General features: G+C 45.0%; 1 protein-coding gene across 1 annotated transcript in view; it reads left to right on the top strand.

Annotated features, from left to right (window-relative positions):
- Positions 1-7208: 7208 nt before the first annotated feature.
- Positions 7209-21053, top strand: part of Pla1a (phospholipase A1 member A) — a 33611-nt gene continuing 19766 nt past the window's right edge. The window contains exon 1 of the mRNA XM_051149903.1: positions 7209-7503. Within this exon, the coding sequence (XP_051005860.1) occupies positions 7431-7503 (73 nt within the window). The 5' untranslated portion in view covers positions 7209-7430. The remainder of the gene's footprint in view (positions 7504-21053) is intronic.

Raw genomic sequence — 21053 nt, 5'->3', positions numbered from 1 at the left:
TTTCACCTGTGACAAAGCTTACAATCCTTCCCACAGGACTCACAGGTTTTTTGTTTCCCGATGAGTTTCTCGGTTCTACCTTTCACTTCTGCACCCCCCAAAGATAAGCCTGCAAGACTGATGATTTTAACTTTGAGAACAAACATTAGTCATAGAATTTTAGCATCAAACTTCCATTACAAAACTGCAAATGGTTCTGTCTGCACAGTTGGAGCTTTAGGGTCATTTGGGGCCTCAGTGTCCATTACAAAAAACCCAACCTCTCTCCTATGACCTTTTATCTGGACAAATGTAGCACAGGTCTCCATCTATTTGTTCTTGGAAAACAGAAACATTGATTTAAAAATGAAAAGTTGTGGCTAGGGATGTAGCTCAGTTTCACAGCCCTTGTCTAGCATAAGCAAGGCTAGGGTTCAGTTGTCAACACTGGCCCGGCTATAAAATGACCCGGCCCGCCAGGGTTCGACTAATGCTCGGGAGGAGACTCTCCTGTATAGGGGCAGAACACAAGACACAAAGAAGGGGAGCAAGTCTTTGATCAAGCCCCTTTTATTGAGAATTTTCACAGAGTTTTTATAGGCACTCGGGCATGGGTATTTGCGTACCTAAAAATATATGGTATGGAACAAAGGACATACAATGCTTTCTTCCTTCATACAACTTTAGAGTGTGTGTGTGTGCAGTGACTCTTGTATTTTTGCTACTAACTTGCCTTAAACCAAGACAGGACTCCCCTTCCTCTCCCCAGGTTATAGGAAGTAGACTGATTACACACAGAGCAGGGATACTATGAGCCTAGGGTGCTTTTTTGCCCGTTCACAAGGCTCAGGAGTGCTGTCCCCTGTAGGTGTCCCACTTGCACAACAGCTCAGGGACCAAGAGAGCAACCGGCCCTGGGTGTTACGCACGCACGAGAGGCTAAAGCATTGAAATCCTCCAGTTTCTGGGAAAGAGGAGGCAGAAAGGCTGGATTAGAGACCAGATTCATCCGGCCAGTTCTCTCCTGGTTCAGGATGCTGTGCTCCCTGCACAGTCTGCAATTGGTCTTGAGAACTAACTATCCACAAGGAAGATGAACTGGGTCAGTTGGAGATGTCTCAACTCTCCTTGGCTGTGCTCACTTACTGTGCCTTGTCCCGAAGCGTGCATGGGTGTGTGTGCGTGTGTGTGTGTACATTCTCACATGTAGGACATACAGGGTACCAGGAGTGGAAACTCTAATGTCATACCCTCAGCTCAAATTGGAGAGGAACTGGGCAAGGTGGATTAGGTTCCTAAGTGGTGTGGGATGGGTGCATTTGGAGTTGGACCCCAAAACATTATGACATAGTCTAAGCATCCTGGAAAGAAGAACGAGGATGCTTTCTTCATTAGCTTGAAAATGTTTGTGAGGCAGGAGAGATGGCTCAGTGGGTCCAGGTGCTTGCCACCAAATGTGATGATGTGAGTTCAAACCCCGGATCTCTCACGGTGAAAGGAGAGAACCGACTCCTGAAAGGTGTTCTCTGACTACCACACATGTTCTGTGTTATCACACGTAACCTGTACATGCAAGAGCACCCTACACACACACACACACACACACACACACACAGAGAGAGAGAGAGAGAGAGAGTGTAATAGGTTAGAACTGTGTTATGGCTTTGTTTTTGTTTTTTCAAAGTTTTGTTTTTTCAAGACAGGGTTTCTCTGTGTAGCCCTGGATGTCCTGGAACTTGTTCTGTACACCAGGCTGGCCTAAAACTCAGAGATCTGCCTGCCTGCCTCTGTCTCCCGAGTACTGGAGTTAAAGGTATGTGCCACCACCACACCCAGCTGTAGTTGAGATAGAACATTGCCAGAGGACTAATAAGAAAATGGTGCCCAGGGGTCCTGCTCAAACTAAGGCACCAGCCAAGGACAATACAGGAGGTAAACTTTAAACCCCTTCCCAGATCTAGCCAATGGTCAGAATATTCTCCACAGTTGAGTGGAGAGTGTGATACGACTTTCTCACGTACTCTGGTGCCTCACATTTGACCATGTCCCCTGGAGGGGGAGACCTGGTGGCACTCAGAGGAAGGACAGCAAGTAGCCAAGAAGAGACTTGATACCCTATGAGAATATACAGGGGGACGTAATCCCCCTCAGGAACAGTCATAGGGGAGGGGAATAATGGGAAAATGGGGGGGGGGAGGAATGGGAGGATACAAGGGATGGGATAAACATTGAGATGTAACAAGAATAAATTAATTAAAAAAAAAAAAGGGAAAAAAAAAAAAAAAAGAAAATGGTGATGTCTATGGACACCTGATTTTTGATAAAGAAGCCAGAAATACACACTGGGAAAAAGACAACACCTTCAACAAATGTTGCTGGTCAACTGATGTCTGCATGTGGGGGATGCAACTGGATGTCTGCATGTGGGGGATGCAACTGGATGTCTGCATGTGGGGGATGCAATTGGATCTAGATTTATCACCCAGCACAAAACTCAAGTCTAGGTACATCAAAGACCTCACCATAAAACCAGACACACTAAACCTGATACAAGAGAAAACAGGAATGATCAGCCTTGAACACACTGGCACAGGAGACAACTTCCTAAACAGAACACCAGTAGCACAGGCACAAAGGTCAACAAACAATAAGTGGGACCTCATGAAACTGAAAAGCTTCTACAAGGCCAAGAACAGCCTCAATTGGACAAAGAGACGTCCCACAGAATGGAAAAAGACCTTCACCAACTCCACATCCAGTAGAGGACTAATACCCAACATATATAAATAATTCAAGAAATTAGATATTAAAAAACAAAATAATCCAGCCAGGCGTGGTGGCGCACACCTTTAATCCCAGCACTCGAGAGGCAGAGGTAGGCGGATCACTGTGAGTTTGAGGCCAGCCTGGTCTACAAAGTGAGTCCAGGATGGTCAAGGCTACACAGAGAAACCCTGTCTCGAAAAACCAAAAACAAAACAAACAAACAAAAAAATGGGGTACAAGACAGGTAGTGGTGGCGCATGCTTTTAATCCCACCACTCAAGAGACAGAAGCAGGCAAATCATTGTGAGTTCAAGGCCAGCCTGGTCTACAAAACGAGTCTAGGATAGCCAAGGCTACACAGAGAAACCCTGTTTGAAAAAACCAAAAAAGGAAAAAAAAAAAATGAGGTACAGAAGCCAGGCATGGTGGCGCATGCCTTTAATCTCAGAATTTAGGAAGCAGAGGCAGGTGGATAGCTGTTGAGTTTGAGGCCAGCCTCACTACAAAATGAGTCCAGGACAGCCAAGGCTATACACAGAGAAACCCTGTCTCAAAAAACAAAAAACAAAACAAAGTGGGGGTCAGTTTACAGATCTAAACAGAGAATTCTCACTAGAGAAATCTCAAATGGCTGAGAAACAAATGTTCAACATCCTTCATCACCCAGGAAATGCAAATCAAAACCACTTTGAGATTTCATCTTACATGTGTTAGGATGGCTAAGATCAGAACCACAAGAAGGCCAGGCACGTCTGTAATCCCAGCACTGGGGAGGCAGAGGCAGGCAGATCACTGTGAGTTCGAGGCCAGCCTGGTCTACAAAGAGAGTCCAGGTCAGCCAAGGCTACACAGAGAAACCCTGTCTCAAAAAGCAGCCAACCAACCAAACAAACAAACAATAAAATAAAATAAAACATTTTTTAGAAATTGGAAATCTATTTACCTCAAGACCATTTATACTACTCGGGTATATACCCAAAAGACACTTTATCTTACCACAAGGTCAGCTGCTCAACTATGTTCATTGTGGCTTTATTTATAATAGCCAGAATCTGGAAACAACCTAAATGTCCCCCAACTGAAGAACGGATAAAGAAAATACGGTACATTTTTCAAATATAGTATATTACTCAGGGGTTAAAAAAGTGACATTATGAAATTTACAGGCAAATGGATGCAACTAGAAAAAAAAAATATCCTGAGTGAGGTAACCCAGATCCAGAAATACAAATATGATATGTGCTCACTTGTAAGTAGATTTTAGCTGTTAGGTAAATGACAAGCCACAATCCACAGACCCAGAGAGCTTAGGTAACGAGGGCGGCTCTAGGGGGAAGCATGGGTCTCTCTGGGAGAGGGAAATAGAACAGATTTTGCAGACGGACAGGAGGAGTCAGGTGAGGACAAGAGTGGGAGGGGTAGGTTGGGGGCCAGGGATGGAGGGAGAGAGTCGGGCAGAGACATCTAGAATTAGGGGATATTTGGGGGACGGCGTGAAAACCTAATGCAGCTGAACCTTCCTAGAATCTATGAGGGTGACCCTAGTGAGGACGCCTAGTGATGGAGGATACAGAGTCTAAACTGTCATCTTTTGTTGCCAGGCAAGGCTTCAGGTGGTGGGACTGGAAATATATTTCCTTGAGTTGTTGGCCGAGCCGTTTCCATGGAGATCCCTAAACAACCCAGGTAGATGCTAAGACAGAGGGTCCTCTCTGAAAACTTACTGCGGGGTGGGGTGGGGTGGGGGCGCGGTCGGGGGGGGGGTGATTGCCAAGGACAACATCCACACAGCTCATTGAACATGGAGAAGTTGAGAGGCAGGAGGATCGCTGTGAGTTCAAGGCCAGCCTGGTCTACAAAGTGAGTCCAGGATAGCTAAGATAACATAGAGAAACCCTGTCTCAAAAAATAAAACAAAAATAAAAAAACAAAACAAAACAAAAAATAAGAAAACAACAGGACAAAACAAATCAGAACATAGAGAGGTTGAGCTAGTGCCTACATGGAGCCTTCACCTCTCCATTCTAATTTCTTTGACATGGGAAGGTACTCTAGTGGCTATGGAAAGAGAAACCTAGACACCAACGCAGCCACAAACCCCTGGAACTACAATCTCTTCTAAGACGTACCAGGGCAATGGTGGTGCAGAACGTGTCGCGGTGGCCAACCAACGTTCGGTTTAACACGCGGCCCACCCGCGAGAGATATCCCATTCCCTATACTTCCTGTGTGGCCAGGAACTAAGACTGGGTAGCGCAGAGACCTAGGGTAGAACCAAGCACTGCAAAACAACAACAAAAACCGATGAAATGTCTCCTAATGCTATTTTGCTGTACTCCTCGGTTCTTGTCTCACTGTCACCAGAGAGGCTTCCTCCAGCAGCCAATGAGAATGGCTGCAAAGAAACGGCGCAGACATTGAGCAAAGAGAGGGAGTCTAGTTAGAGGTCTCTACCGGGCCCCTCCCCTCAGAAATCTGGGAGTCCCGCAGAAGAGGAGGAAAAGACTGCAGGAGTCAGAGTGGGTAGAAGACACCAGGAGAACACGGCCCCCTGAATCAACTCCACAGGGCTCATAGGAGCTCACAGAGGCTGGAGCGGCAAGCACCGGGCCTGCATGGTCTCTACCAGGTCCTCTGTGCTGCGCCTGGTACCTCGTATCTTGTTTTGTTCTGTTTGACTGCAAACTCTCTTTTCTGAAGAGGAGTAGATGGGGGGGGGGGGGGGGGGGGGGGGGAGGGAGGGCAAGTGGGAGAGGAGCTGGGGGGAGTGAAAGGAGGTGAAACTGTGGTTGTGATGTGTTGAACGAGGCAAGAATCTATTTTCAATAAAAATAAAAAAATATAAAGAAAAGATAATAACGTGGTGGCACACACCTTTAATCCCAGCACTCGGGAGGCAGAGGCAGGCGGATCACTGTGAGTTCGAGGCCAGCCTGGTCTACAAAGTGAGTCCAGGATGGCCAAGGCTACACAGAGAAACCCTGTCTCGGAAAACAAAAAAAACAAAAAAACAAAAACAAAAAAAAAAACAAACAAACAAACAAAAAAAAAAAAAAAAAAAAAGAAAGAAAGAAAGAAAGAAAAGAAAAAAAAAAAGAAAAAAAAAAAGAAAAAATAATAGTGACCATGAGGCCTTCTATGGATCATGCGAACTGCAAGTAGGGGATTGCAGTGGGTAGAGATTCATTCTTCACCATGTTTGTGTGTGTGTGTGTGTGTGTGTGTGTGTGTGTGTGTGTGTGTGTAGGGCTGAGATCCTGTCTGCTGACTTCCACTAATGGTCTTTGAGACAGTTGTCTCTCTCTCTCATTGAACCAGGAATTAATCAATTGCCTAGGCTGCCAGGGACACTCCCAAGGCAGTTGTGCAGAGCCTGTGTCCTGGGCCTAACCTGTCCTGCTCTTTACTCTTTCTCTGTATTAGCCTTGGCTGTCCTGGACTCACTTTGTAGATCAGGCTGGCCTCGAACTCACAGCGATCTGCCTGCCTCTGCCTCCTAAGTGCTGGGATTAAAGGTGTGTGCTACCATGCCCAGCCTACTTTGTGTTTCTTCTTATCCTTATTTTTTTCCCCCTTCAGGACAGAGTCTCTCTGTGTTAGCCTTGGCTGTCCTGGACTCACTTTGTAGACCAGGCTGGCCTTGAACTCACAGCAATCTACCTGCCTCTGCCTCCCTAGTGCTAGGATTAAAGGCTTGCGCCACCACACCCGGCTCACTTTGTGTTTCTTAATGTGCCCCTACAGAGCAGTAAAGCATGTGTGACAACAGCTCCCGCACAAAAGCTACGGCTCAGAAAGGATGAAACCAGCCTGCTGTCCACTCTGTCTTGCAGCAGTGTGCTTCCATGTAGGACCACTGGCTTGGCAAGGGCCCTGCCCTGCCCTAGCCTGCAAAGATATCACCCCTTGTGGTCTCCACTACCTCTAGGAGGTCTACCACATGATAGGACAGACTCCCTGCCTCCAGGCCCAGTGCTGCCACTTCCATCATCTGTGTCTGTCTCCACATCTGTCTCCTTACCTATGGTTGCTTCTTTATAAAGTTGGCAGCAAGATGTCTCTTCTCAGAGGAGACTTTCTTTCTTTGGACTGGACTTTCTTTCCCTAAGAGTCTGTGGAAGGCAGCACTCTGCAGAACCATTTGCTCTCCTTTTACTCTGTCCAGTAAATGCACATGCACGTGTGTTGTTGGCTGAACACTGGATGAGGCCTCCGGGGATCCAAAAGTGAAAAAAGTTTCCAGCCTCCTTGCTGTTCGGTCTTCCCAGGGACAAAGATATCCACAGAAATTCCATTACAGTGAGAGTTCTGTAACCACGAGGAGATGAAAGGCTGCTTTGGCCATCGATGACATTTCATGACGGGAAATGGGAGAGGTGTGGAAAGTCATTTCCTGATCTTGTTTGGCACAGAGAGGAAGAACAGTGTGTTTCAAAGTCCCCTTGCTTAAAGGGAAAAAAAAGATGTGGGAAGGGTGCTTATCTTCATTGAGAAAAAAGTGAAAACGCTAGGGGTTAAACAAATAGGAAGGCTTGTTTATTTACTTATTTTACAAGCCAAGAGGCCAGTTAATGATTGGTAAGTCCCTAGTGGGTGTTGCACGTTTGGTGGGAGGCTGGGCTATCTGATATCCCAGGCTTTAGGACTTTCCTCCATTCTGGCTCAAGATTCCAGGCGAGCGAGCGATGCCTCCTGGCCTCTGGGAGAGATGCCTCTGGTTGTGGGGACCACTTTTATGGCTCAGCATTGGAAGTTTGGGTAAGCCAACGGCTTGGGGCTTGGGTGGAATCTTATTTCTTAAATTGCCTTCTTACACAGCACTGACTTTGGAAGGTCCCCTAAAAGTCCTTTATCTCTCCGGAGGTCACTTTAAAAGAACAGGGGGAAAACCCTCTTATGATAATGGGAGTGGTGGTGAGACCAGAACTTCCCCTGATCTCCAGCCTCATTTTCCTAAAACCCGAATTACAAACCTTTTCGTTTTGTCCAGGCCAAGGTGACGCTAACAAAACACACGAATGTTTGTAACTCCAAGTTCTGACTGGAAATGCACACCAATGCACTTACATTAAAATTAAATATTTTTTAAAAAGCCAAACAAACATTGATTAACTCTCAAATGCACACAGGACATGCATGAACATGCCTGTCACACACGTGCACACAAATACACACACCCATGCACACATGCACTCAGGCACGTGCACATGCACAGTACAGGGAGCCCAGGAGCAGCATGCCCAGAAGGGTCTCCTCTCTCTCCACCTCCCGGCAACAGACTGCTTTTCTGTCCCCCTCTTAGATGTTTCTCATCTCTCGGCTTCTGTTATGTCCATCTGGAGCTGCTCAGACTTTGGGGCTGTTTATAGCCTTCACCTCCTTGACAGAGGTCTTTCCTGTCCCCTGCTTCCTGGTAGCAATCCTCTGCACTGCTCAGAATCTCTTCCTGGCTCACAGGGATCTATTCTCTCCTTATAGCCTGGGCGGCTTTTCAAGGTGCTGCTAGGCTTCCCGTGGTTTGTTGGTTTCTTTTTTTGTTTGTTTCTCCCTGAGTTGTTTGTTGCTGCACGGGGAGGGTTTGGGGCTCCAGTCTCTTGCATACACTCTGTATACGGGGCATGCTGAGAGGGCTGCTCCCAGCGGGCAGCAAGGCCTTGAACAGACGGAGCAGATACTTAATTGAATATCTATCTGTCTTTGTGTCTTATCAGCAGGGCTTTGAGGAAGTGACTTTTCTTTATCCGCCTTTGGGGGATTATCCTTATCAAATTGGGATGCTGTGAAGGACTGACTGCATGCAGTTTGTGTACAAATCCAACCTCAGACTGTGGCGTATGTTCAGGTGATTTTACTATTAGTGCATCGTTCATGAGAGAAAAGGAGACAGGACTGTCGTAAGCCACTTTAGGAATAAGACAGAGTGTATCCCATAGGCTCCTAGGAGAGCCGAGGGCGCACGCCTTTGATCCCAGCACTCGGGAGGCAGAGGCAGGCGGATCGCTGTGAGTTCGAGGCCAGCCTGTTCTACAAAGCGAGTCCAGGACAGCCAAGGCTACACAGAGAAACCCTGTCTCATAAAAATAAATAAATAAATAAGAAATTTGAGGGTGGGAAGCCTGGAAGGAAACGGTCCTCACAGTTTCTTTGCAACCTTACCTCGCAGCAAGCTCAGAGTCTCAGACACAGACAGTGAGGTCAGGAGCCCAGAACCAGGTATCCCTGGTTGGGGTTAGGACAAAAACTAATGCAAGTTCTCAATGTGGAGGGATTTGAGGTGCCTGTGCAGGAAGGGATCAGGTGGTACTTGTGAGCAGGGCCTCTGGAGTCCTTGTCCATCGGCTTGACTGTTGTCACTGTTGTCAACAACGGCAGTGCTTATTGGATTAATGTCTCCTGTTCTTTAAAAGGGCTATTTTGGAAATCCAGTGGGTCAGTGGAGAGGTAGAGACAGAAAGGGAAAAAGAACATAGTTGCTTTAAGGCCACCCAGAGGAGGAAGAGGAGAAAAAAGGGATGAAAAGAGACAAAGAGATGAAGGCAAAGGAAAAGCTCAAAGGGGCAGGAACGAGGAAAGTACCCAAGTGCAAAGATGATCCCTCGGTTATCTGCCGTGCTGTGCGATTCTTCATGGCCACCCAGGGCTCAGGTGTTTTCTTTCTCTGTCTCTCTCTCTTTTTTCTTTTTGGTTTTTCCAGACAGGGTTTCTCTGTGTAGCCTTAGCTCTCCTGAGCTCACTTTATAGACCAGGTTGGCCTTGAACTCACAGTGATCCGCCTGCCTCTGCCTCCCGAGGGCTGGGATTAAAGGCGTGCGCCACCACGCCTGGCTGTGTTTTCTTTCTTTAAACGTTTCTGTTAATTATGTTGATTGATTTTGTGTGTGTGTGTGTACATCACAGTGACCGTGTTGAAGTCAGGGGACAATCTGGCCATTGGCGGACATTGATTCTCTTTCCCAACCATGTGGAGCCCAGGGATCCAACATAGGTCATCAGGCTGGGTGGAAAGCAACGTTCAGAAAGAATGTTTTCTGAAGTCATCTCTTTTTTTTTTTAATTTATTTATTTATTATTATGTACACAGTGCTCTGCTTGCATGTACTCCTGCAAGCCATCTCTAACCTGAGTCAGACGGCTTTACCCGTGTCCTCTCAGCACTACAGGCCTGTACTCCAGCTCCCTGTAAGGTTTTGTGTTTACTTCCATGTCTCTGCAAGACCTTGAGGGTTTTTGAGAGCAGCTGTGGCTGGTATCTTATCCTTTGGTTGCGTAGGAGGAAACAGCTGGGTGTGACCCTCATTTCCATTTCCTGACATTTATGGAGGCTGGCTAACTGAACCTGGCCCTGAAAGAACACTTTATCCCTGTCCCCCCCACCCCAAAATAAAAGGTCCCTAGGGTGGGTTTACGTTAGTTACTGCTGACAAAGTCACCTGCAGACCAGTTATGAGCACAGCCGTGTTTTCTGGGGAGGCTGCAGACTTAGGGTGTCAGAAAGCTCAGGGTCTATCTAATCCTAGGTTGGTGGGGGGCAGAGGAAGCTGAGGAGAAGCAGGCAAGATAGCCTGAAATACGCACCTCTCATGAGCTAACTGAAGGCCAGGGCTCTTTTGCTTGTCTGGCAGGCGTCTACCTTCCAGTCAGCTGTGGTGGAAGTCCCCACCCTTCTCCATTCTGTGGTGTCCTGAGAGCAATGTGATGGAGGGAGGCTACTACCCGGAACACAGGACTCTTCTGCAAGCACCACGCTTGGACAGTCAACATTTAAGTCTACGTCATCCTTCCAGCTTGCAGCTGGTGTGTCATAAAAATGAAGACAGCCCAGTAAAGTGAAAGCCACAGTTTTTAAGATTTAAACCGTAAAGCCAGGTGCGGTGGCACACCTTTAATCCCAGCACTCGGGAGGCAGAGGCAGGCAGACCACTGTGAGTTCGAGGCCAGCCTGGTCTACAAAGTGAGTCCAGGACAGCCAAGGCTAACACAGAGAAACCCTGCCCCCTCCTAAAAAAAAACATTTAAACTGTAGTAAGGCATGAAACTATATTCTAATTATAAAAACATAGCTATAAGGCTATAGTGTGGCCCTATTACAAACATTTTGTATGTGTAAAATATTTTTATTTATGTAAAATATATATTCTGGGCCTCTGTGTGAAATCCTTCCTGTGGCTATAGCTTGGTAGTAGAGCTCTTGTCTGGCAAGTGTGAGACCTTTGGTTTAACCTAGGCCAAATTATTTATCCATTCACCTTAACCTAAAAGCAAGATTTGGTGGTCTTGGGGCAATGACACTTTCAAATCTTATTCTTTTTTTGTTTGTTTGTTTTGTTTTGTTTTGTTTTTCGAGACAAGTTTCTCTGTATAGCCTCGACTCTCCTGGACTCGCTTTGTAGACCAGGCTGGCCTCGAACTCACAGTGATCCGCCTGCCTCTGTCTCCCAAGTGTTGAGATTAAAGCCGTGCGCCACCATCACCCAGCTTAAAGATTTGTTTCATCTTTTTTTTTTTTTTTTTTTTTAGGCAAGGTTTCTCTGTGTAGCCTTAGCTATCCTAGACTCCCTTTGTAGACCAGGCTGGCCTCGAACTCACAGCAATCCACCTGCCACTGCCTCCCAAGTGCTGGGATTAAAGGCGTGCGCCACCATGCCCGGCTCAAATCTTTTAAGCAGACAGGATGCTTTTGTGCACAGGTAGAACATGTGGGGCAAGGATGAAAGATCCTCCTTTTCAATGTCATCAACAACCAGGCTAGATTCCTCAAACCCCTCACTCCACACGTCATTCCTCTCTGTCCAACCTCACCCAAGCCCTCGGTTCCCACGGCTGATGCCCTAGACCTCCCTCATGTCCTTGCCTTCCATGTACTCTGAGCCCAATCACATCTACCAAGCCTTCCTTTTCTGCTGGACTAGAAGTCTTTTCAGCATCAGGCTCTCACTCTCCCGCCCTCAGCCTTTATTCTGGGTCCACATTACTAGAATGAGTGTCTCGTGAATGCTGACTCGGTCATTCGCCACCAGAGCATGAGCTCAGTGAGGTCAAAATTACATCTTCCTTCTTACGGCCTCTCCTCAGTGCACAGTTAGACAAACAGCAGGGCTTCCACGGCCCTCTTGAAAGGCACTCACCTCGAGAACTGGCTGGTGGTAAGCTTCGGAGGAAACGCATCCACTGACTGGAACCTTGCTGTGGTTAAGGAGATTCTCTAGCGGACTTTAGAGGGCGAAGACTGGAAGAGTCATGGAGCACACTTGTTTGTTTGTTTGTTTTTAAAGTTATTTATTTATTATACATGGTGCATGTTTGTGACTTGAAACATCCCATTAGCCCAAGTCAAGGGGGCAGGGGCAGGGGTGGGACATTGTAGAATGGGGTGACTGGAATCCAGCTGGAGGCAGCTTCGATTCCATGTGCCTGGCCTGAGAATGAAGAAGATAGTGCCTCCACTCCAAGGAACATGGTGGACGGAGAACAGTCATAACTATAGACGTGTTGACACCCTTCCCTCTGTTTTGTTGTAGTTGTTTGTTTGTGTTTTGTTTTTCCCAGACAGGGTTTCTCTATGTTATCTTGGCTGTCCTGGACTCTCTTTGTAGACCAGGCTGGCCTCAAACTCACAGCGATCCACCTGCCTCTGCCTCCCGAGCGCTGGGATTAAAGGCATGAGCCACCACGCCCGGCGACACCCTTTCCTCTGAATGAGAGTCGGACACGGTCTCTGGCTGGATGATTGACTTCCACATCCCTTTGCCATCCTCATAAAGGCCTCGGGTGTGTTGCTGCAAACTCCCAGGTCTGCTTAAGAGGGAATTTTTGGTCCCCAAAGCCTAACTTAACTGTTTTGTTCTCTGGAGTTAATTACCCCAGACCCAGACCCCAGACCCTGGAGGTCCAGTTCTCCATTACCAGGGAATTTCGGCTGCATTATCTGGAACACTTCCTTACCACCTTCCATTTCTTCTTACGAGAGTATCCTGAAGTGGCTTCTAAGGTCTTTCCTCCCATCAACCACTTCTCCTTTCTCTGAAGAGTCTTGTGTTCTGAGTTGGTTGACATATTCTTCAAGGCCTAGTGCTTTTAACTTTGCAGAATAGATTTTTTTTCCCTCTCTTCGGTTAAATTCTAGGTATTTTCCACTAAAAAAAAAAAAACCCAATATTTAATTTATACTTAATCTATGCCTCATGTTTAGTTTTCTCTGAAGGCAGAAAAATAATAATAAAATGTGCACAGAAGTTGCCTCTGGGGAGGGGCTGAATGGAGAAAACAGTTTAAGATTTTAAATTTTATTATAAAAGGATAAGCAGGCATTTTCTATACTGATAGAAACTCCAGCACCCCCTTTGCACTATTGTGAATTCTCCTCCTCCTTATTATTATTATTATTATTATTACTACTACTTATTATTGGTTTTGTTTTTGTTTTGTTTTTTGAAATAGGGTTTCTCGGTGTAGTCCTGGCTATCCTGGAACTCTCTTTGTAGACTAGGCTGGCCTCAAACTCAGAGATCCGTCTGCCTCTGCCTTCCAAGTGCTGGGGTTAAAGGCGTGCGTGACCACTTCCAGGCTTATTATTATTTTTTAAGTAGTAGAAGAGTGGTTCAGTGATTACAAGCACTTGCTGCTCTTGCAAAGGATCATGGTTGAGTTTCCAGCACCTACATGGTGTCCAACAACTGCCTATAGCTCCAGTTCTAGGGCATATAGCAGCCTTTTCTGGACTCTTTGGTCTCCAGGCATATTCGTGTTACACAGACAGGTGTGTAAGCACTCACACATACACATAAAATAAAAGCAAATCTTCCTTAAAAGGACAAAAGTTAGAAAATAAATAAAATCTTACATAAAATTCATGAAAAACTACAATAAAGTAGAAGGGAAAATGCTACTTATAGGCAACCACACAGGCACAAGGTGGCGCACGCCTTTAATCCCAGCACTCGGGAGGCAGAGGCAGGTGGGTCTCTGTGAGTTCGAGGCCAGCCTGGTCTACAGAGCGAGTTCCAGGACAGCCAAGGCTACACAGAGAAACTCTGACTCCAGAAAAAAAATAGTTTCCTTCCATTTACCTTTTGCTCTTTTAAATGTGAATATAAGAAAATAGCTTAAAGATGAAAGAAACAGTCTTTTACCAACCTTCTAATCATCCAAACAAATGAAAAAATTATAAACTTCTTTTTTGCTTTGGGTCCTTTGTTTAAACATTATAGGTTGTTAATGATAAACTAATCTCTTCCTTTCTGTCCACTAGAGGACAGTTAGTTCACCCCAGACTTTCCTGCCATGTGCATTGATTGCTGCAGTGTGAAGCATTAAGGAGTGATTTCTGGTCATGAAAGCATTGGGTCCCGAGTCATTGGTCCTCTAAAGTGGTTTATCTGGGTTACAGCCTCACCTGCAGTATATAAATCTCATTTATTTTCTCACTAATATTCTAAATCATTGTCTTATGTACTTACTGCCAAACTGACACCTATTATAGATTTTAAAAAATTTTTTGCTAATCACTCTGAGACTTTTTTACTCGAGTAACCAGACTTCTTTAGTTCTAATAATTATCCCTATAATATTTTTCCTCTCATTATCTTACTGTGTTTTGAGATCAGGTCTCATTGTGAGCCCTGGTTGGTGTGGAACTTGCCATGTGTGTAGATCAGGCTGTCCTTGAACTTGTGTTGATCCTTCTGTTCCTGCCCCTTACGTCATTGTGCCACCACATCTGGCGCCATCCTCTTTATTTGGAGAACCACGAAAACGTAAGCACTGGAGCCTCTCACTCTTGCTTTGTTTAGTGTTGTTCTTGGGTTTTGGTGGTGCGAATTGAAACAAGGGTTTTACATATTCCAGGAAGTGTTCTACCTCTCAGCTATAGCCTCAAGCTTCTGTGTGTGTGTGTGTGTGTGTGTGTGTGTGTGTGTCTATGTGAGTGTGTATGTGTTTGTGTGTATCTGTGGTTTTTTTTTTTTGAGACAGGGTTTCTCTGTGTGTATCCCTGGCTATAGACCAGGCTGGCCTCAAACTCATAGGAATCCACCTGCCTCTGCCTCCTGAGCGCTGAGATTAAAGGTGTGCGCCACCATGTTCTGCGTGTATCTGTGTTTCTATCATCTGTGAATACTGACATTTATCCCTCTCTCTTGTCAAATTCTATAATTTATTTCACTCTATTTTCTTGTTTCTCTCAAAAGAACTAGGACCTCCAGAATAATATTTAACAAAGGCAACAACCAGATGAACTTCTTTATTTCTTTTTTCTTTCTTTTTTTTTTTTTTTTTTTTTGGTTTTTCAAGACAGGGTTTCTCTGTGTAGCCTTGGCCATCCTGGACTTCACTTTGTAGACCAGGCTGGCCTCGAACTCACAGTGATCCACCTGCCTCTGCCTCCCGAGTGCTGGGATTAAAGGCGTGCGCCACCACACCCAGCTGAACTTCTTTATTTCTTTGAGACAGAATTTCTCTTTGTAGTTCAAGCTGGCCTGGAATTTAAAATTCCTCCTGCCTCAGCCTCCAGAGGATCAGAATTGCAGGCCACTATACCCAGGAGAACAGCTTGGCTCTTGGTTTTAAGTGGAGTCTCATCTGTTGAGATGAGCATATTATTTTATGCTAATAGTACAAACCTTACAAAAATATGCTCCTATGACAAACCCTTTATTTCTTGCAATAAAACCTGGTAGGTTGTGATATATTTTTGTGCTCTTTGTTCTTTTTGATGAGTTTGTTTTGCTGGTATTTTATCTAGATTTGATATTTTGATTGCTCTCATAAAATGAATTGGTATTCTGTCTCTGGTTTTCTGTTTTCTGGAATAATATGTGACATTGAGAATTTTTCTGTCTGGCCTGTTAGAGATTTTGATGGGTGGTTTGAAAACAGCTGTTTCAATTCCTTTGTGCTATAGGTTTAGATATGCTTTCTTTCTTTCTTTTTAAACTAAATTTTAGTAAACTATAAAGCTTACTATAAGAAAGTATCCATTTTTAGAAAATTCCATAATTTCAGTTTCTGGTTGGGTATAAATATGTTCTTTTATTATTTGAAAAAGAAATCAATTGTGTCTGTATTGATTTCTCTTTTCTATTCTAGATATTGTTTACCCATGACTTTTATCAAAGGTACATCTGGCTTATTATTCTTTTCAGAGAATCAGCTCTTGAAGTATATTGTGTGTGGCAGATACTAGTCTAAGTAAACACAATGGATTAAAAAGCCTCGTCTTGTTTGAGAGTCTATTCATAGTCCAGGGAGATAATCAATAAATCAGTCCAACAGGAAGTGCAGAGTAGATTAGAAAGGGATGGTTTCTACACAAGTAAAGAGATCAGGGTAAGAAAATTTAAGGGAGCTGGATGTTGGTGGTATATGCCTTTAATTCCAGCACTTGGGAGGCAGTGGCAAGGTGATCTTTGAGTTTGAGGCCAACCTTGTCCAGTCAAGAACAAGTTCCTGGACAGTCAAGGCTACACAGAGAAACTCTGGCTCAGAAAACAAAAACAAAATGAATGAGAGAGGGGGGCATTGAGAGGGATTGAGGAGTTGAGAGGATGAGGTACAAAGGAAAGGAAAATAGCATCTGACAGGCTTCTGATGAGTCATAGGGAATTAAACATGGACTTGCCTAGCAGAGCATTCCAGAAAGAGATAACAGCCAGTATCAAGGGCTTCTCACAGGAGGGAGAACAAAATAAGATAAAGGGAAGTGTAGGGGGTCACAGAGGCCTCTGTGCTCACAGACAAGGACTAGGGGAAGTCCACGGATGGACTGAAGGCTCCACAGGTCATAGATCCAATTGCTGCCAGAAGTTGGGCTTGTTTTAATTTTTCCTACCAAGGGTCATGTGATCAGCACTTACTGGGCCATCAGAGACCCACAGTAGTTTTAAAGGCTGTATGATGACCCTTGATCAATGACCCCATGCTGGTGGAGGAGTTATACTTTATTGTATTAGAATTCTCCAATGATTCCTTAGTTGCAGTGTAATACCCCCTTGCAATTGTGGTTACATATTTCTTCCTCACAACATGTATGAAAGCTCTGAGACAAGATGGGCCTGTACAGGGCCCAAAGAAGAAGCTTTGTCAGTCCAATTGAACACATTAGTACTTTCTAAAGAACCCTATTGGCCTTCAAGAGCTTGTAAAGGTAAGCCCCTAAATACTGGCCAGTGTGGGGGCCATTGATCTTGAGTGATACCTGAATGGTCTGTCCCAGTGTCTAGAATGCCTCTAAAGGGATAGTCTTCCATATATAAGGTCAACATAGGATATCCATCCACTGATAACCATTTTGTCCATAAAGCTAAGGAATTTAATCCCCTTTCTGTAGATCCTGTTGTTCCTCCTAAATCACTGGCTACTGCTCTTGACTCTGGTTTATTTTTTGATGTCTGGGTTAATTTCTCCCTTGACTCTTGGCCTGGATGTTGGTGCCTTGGGAGTTTAAAGGCTTGCCATCCTTATCAAGTTTGGATCAACATTCCTTAGCCCGATGTTTTCCCTTTTTACATCATGGGCAAAAGCAAAGGGCCAGATTACTAGATTTACTTATTTATTTATTTTTGCACTCATTTTTTTTCAAGGTCCTTTACTCCTGCATTTAAAGCAAAGGCTCTTTTGAAAAGTGTTTCTGAATAGCTCCTGCAGCATGCGGTGTACGGCCACTATGTTGGGTGGCTGTTACTCAGTTGGAGAAACCACTATGCTTTAACCATGCTTTACTAGTGCTATGGCAGCTCTACACTCTCTGGTGGCTCCATCAAACATGAGCAGCCTCATCAAGATACCCGCAGCACCTTCCTCATGAGTTACTTTCTATTGTACTGCCCTCTTAACAAGAGCAAGAAACCCAAGCCAAGGCTCATTAACTTTCTGTTTCCAAGTGTCCAGAGAATCCACATTTTCTCCGTGACCAGGAGGCGTTCTCCAGGCTCACAGTGCACAGAGGTGTACTTGGTCAAAATACTGAGCCAAAACATTCTTCTGTACTAGAGCGTCACTACACGGCCCTACTTCGTGAAGCATGTCCAAATCAATAGGGATGTCATTGCTACGGTTTCTCTCTGCCTGTCCATCACATTTGTCATAATATTTTGCTTTCCACATCCAATATTGCCCCGGGATTAAGGACGCTTCACATATTTGCTTATAGTCCCAAGGAGTAACACTATCCCTACTTAAAATTTCCCACATCGTTTCAGTAAATGGAGCATGCACGCCACTGGCAGAGGAGGATTTTCTGAAAGTCTTTAAGAGTTCAAAAGTTAATGGGCTATGTTGATGCATGGTTGGGTTTTGAGGATTTAAAGTCATGGGCATTATAAGAGCTGTCTGTCATGATAAGGGGTTTGGTCTGATCATTTTCCTGTGTATTATGTCCCTAATCTTCCATGAGCAGTTTCTTGGTTTTATATATATATATATATATGGTTTTTTGAGACAGGGTTTCTCTGTGTAGCCTTGACTGTCCCGGACTCATTTTGTAGACTAGGCTGGCCTCGAACTCACAGCGATCCGCCTGCCTCTGCTGGGATTAAAGGTGTGCGCCGCCACGCCTGGCTCCATGAGCAGTTTCTTTCTTTCTTTCTTTCTTTTTTGGTTTTTCGAGACAGGGTTTCTCTGTGTAGCCTTGCCCGTCCTGGACTCAGTTTGTAGACCTGGCTGGCCTCGAACTCACAGCGATCCACCTGCCTCTGCCTCCCGAGTGCTGTGATTAAAGTCGTGTGCCACCACGCCCGGCTTCATGAGCAGTTTCTTAAAGTGAGGGAGTATAAACTAAATTTCTGAATTGGATTGATGAGAATTAATACTTTCTGTATATGATTATACATGTGGGATGTTTGGAGCAGGTGCAACATGTCTAAATTGGTTTCCTTGCGTGTAGGAGCAGTGGGCCCCTGTCGAGATGTGTCCGGAGGCTCTTCCTCATTGCGGTCCTCCGGAAGAGGGTCTAAGCAATGCATGGTTACAGCTCAGATGGTAAAATCATGACAGGGATTTTATCCTCCATTTCATGGGGCTAATTTCTTTTCTTTCTTTCTTTCTTTCTTTTTACTTTTATTGAATGTCTATGATTTACATGTCATGCACCAAAATCCCTCTCCTCCCTCCAGTAAAATAAAACAAACAAACAAAAAATCTTGTCACAGAAGCTGTAGTGTATTACGCAGCGTAGCCTTTTGCCCACATATGTTTACTTTCAAATGCTCATTGTGCCGGGCGTGGTGGCGCACGCCTTTAATCACAGCACTAGGGAGGCAGAGGCAGGCGGATCGCTGTGAGTTCGAGGCCAGCCTGGTCTACAAAGTGAGTCCAGGATGGCCAAGGCTACACAGAGAAACCCTGTCTCGAAAAACCAAAAAAAAAAAAAAAAAAAAAAAAGCTCATTGTTACAAGTCATGGGTCTGGTTGGAGGCCTACACTGTGGTTACCGGATCCTCACTGGGACTGCTGTCTGATATCCTGTTGTTTCTGTGTGTCAAGGAGCTTCTTAATCTTTGAATCTGCTGGTCCGGCCCCTTCACGTGTTCCAGCAGGTCATACTTGGGGTAGATGTTGTGTGAAGGTCCACTCAGAGCCCTGGATCAGGGCCCCCTCCCTTGTCCTCAGGGCAGGGCCCACTCTCTCACTCTTGTGTCCTCAGAGCAGGGCCAGATATTTTCTTTTTATATTAGCTCCTATGTGTTTCCACTCATCACTATCAATGGTCCTTGTTCAGGAAACAGAGAACTAAATTTTACAGTCATTTATACAAAATCACGGAGCTTTCGCTCTGTTTTGGCTCCCTTGGATTTTAACAGATATCTCAATAGTTGTATATGATGTTTTTCCTCAGACGACTGAGAAGAACCCATGCTATTTCACTCCTTGGATGAGAGGACCAATCTCTTAACCTCTGCTTCTACTTAAGAAACCAGACAAACTAAAAAACCCACTTACCTTCTCCTAGGGCCAAGCACCACATATTGGGTGCCAGTTGCAGGGGTCCCTGTGTCCTTCACTGGCAGCTGAAAGACAAGCTGTGGAGACAGTAACACAACACAACTCTGTAGCCAGTGAGTCTGTCCTCGATTGGTTTATTTTAGGTGTATTTAAACACTGTACATTCTGGTGAAAGCTACCTTTTTGATGATTGACTCAGTCCCATGTGCATAACAAAGCAGACCTAAATCTCTTTGAGGAACAAAGTAAGGTAAATACAGGTCAGACATGACTACACCATTAATCCCAGCACTCGGGAGGCAGAGGCAGGTGAATCTTTGTGAGTTCAAGTCCAGCCTGATCTACAAAGAGCATCCAGGACAGCCAGGGATTTGTGTAAACAGAGAAACCTTGGGGAGGAAACTCTGTAAAGTATATGTGACATCTTCCATAAAAATAGATCCTAGTGCTGAGTGTGGTGGCACACGCCCATAATCCCAACACTTGGGAGGCAGAGGCAGGTGGATCTCTGTGAGCTCAAGGCCAGCCTGGTATACAAAGTGAGTCTAGGACAGCCAAGGACTATAAGAGAAACCTTGTCTCAGAAAAAAACAAAAACAAAACAAAATAAAACAAAACCACAAACAAACAACACACACACACACACACACACACAAATAGATTGTATAGATTAGCTGAAAAAATAAGTTTATGAGAGTGTCTGCAGGAAGAGCCGCTGGCAGAAAGTCTCCAGCCATGCAAGATTGCACAAAGGCCACCAGGCTAGAAAGCAGGTCTCTTCTAAGCTTCTGGACCAACCATGTGCTTAACATTCCAGGTTCCCTTAGTGTATCGGTTCTCAACCTTCCTAATGCTGCATCCTTTTAATACATACAGCTCCTCATGTTGTGGTGACCCCCTCCCCCCTAGCCATAACATTATTTTTTGTTGCTACTTCATAACTGTAATTTTGCTACTGTTATGAATCATAATGCAAATATCTGTGCTTTCTGATGCTCTTAGGAGATCCCTGTGGAAGGGTGTGGTCCCAGGAGTGTCAAGGACTGCTATCAGGAAGGGCTACATCAGAGGCTGGGGCTCAGGCTCAGAAATGTGCTGATGCTGTGTAGAGGATTCTCTGTGCTATGCCCCGGGGCATCTTAGGTCCACACTTGTGCTATGTGTGTACATTCCAGTGAGTTCCGATGAAAGTACATAGCCATGGCAGAATCTAAAGGTGCTGCCATTAGAGAAAGGGTCTCCATAAAGACAAGTCTGTGATCTTTTAATTTTTTTAAAAAATTTTTATTTAATTTTAATTTTTGTTTTTCGAGACAGGGTTTCTCTGTGTAGCCTTCCCTGTCCTGGACTCTCTTTGTAGACCAGGCTGGCCT

Source organism: Acomys russatus, chromosome 8 (genome assembly GCF_903995435.1).
Source record: "Acomys russatus chromosome 8, mAcoRus1.1, whole genome shotgun sequence".
In the NCBI taxonomy this organism is placed as follows: Eukaryota; Metazoa; Chordata; class Mammalia; order Rodentia; family Muridae; genus Acomys; species Acomys russatus.
The sequence above is the reverse complement of the archived record's forward strand: the minus strand, read 5'-3'. Positions and strand labels throughout refer to the sequence as shown.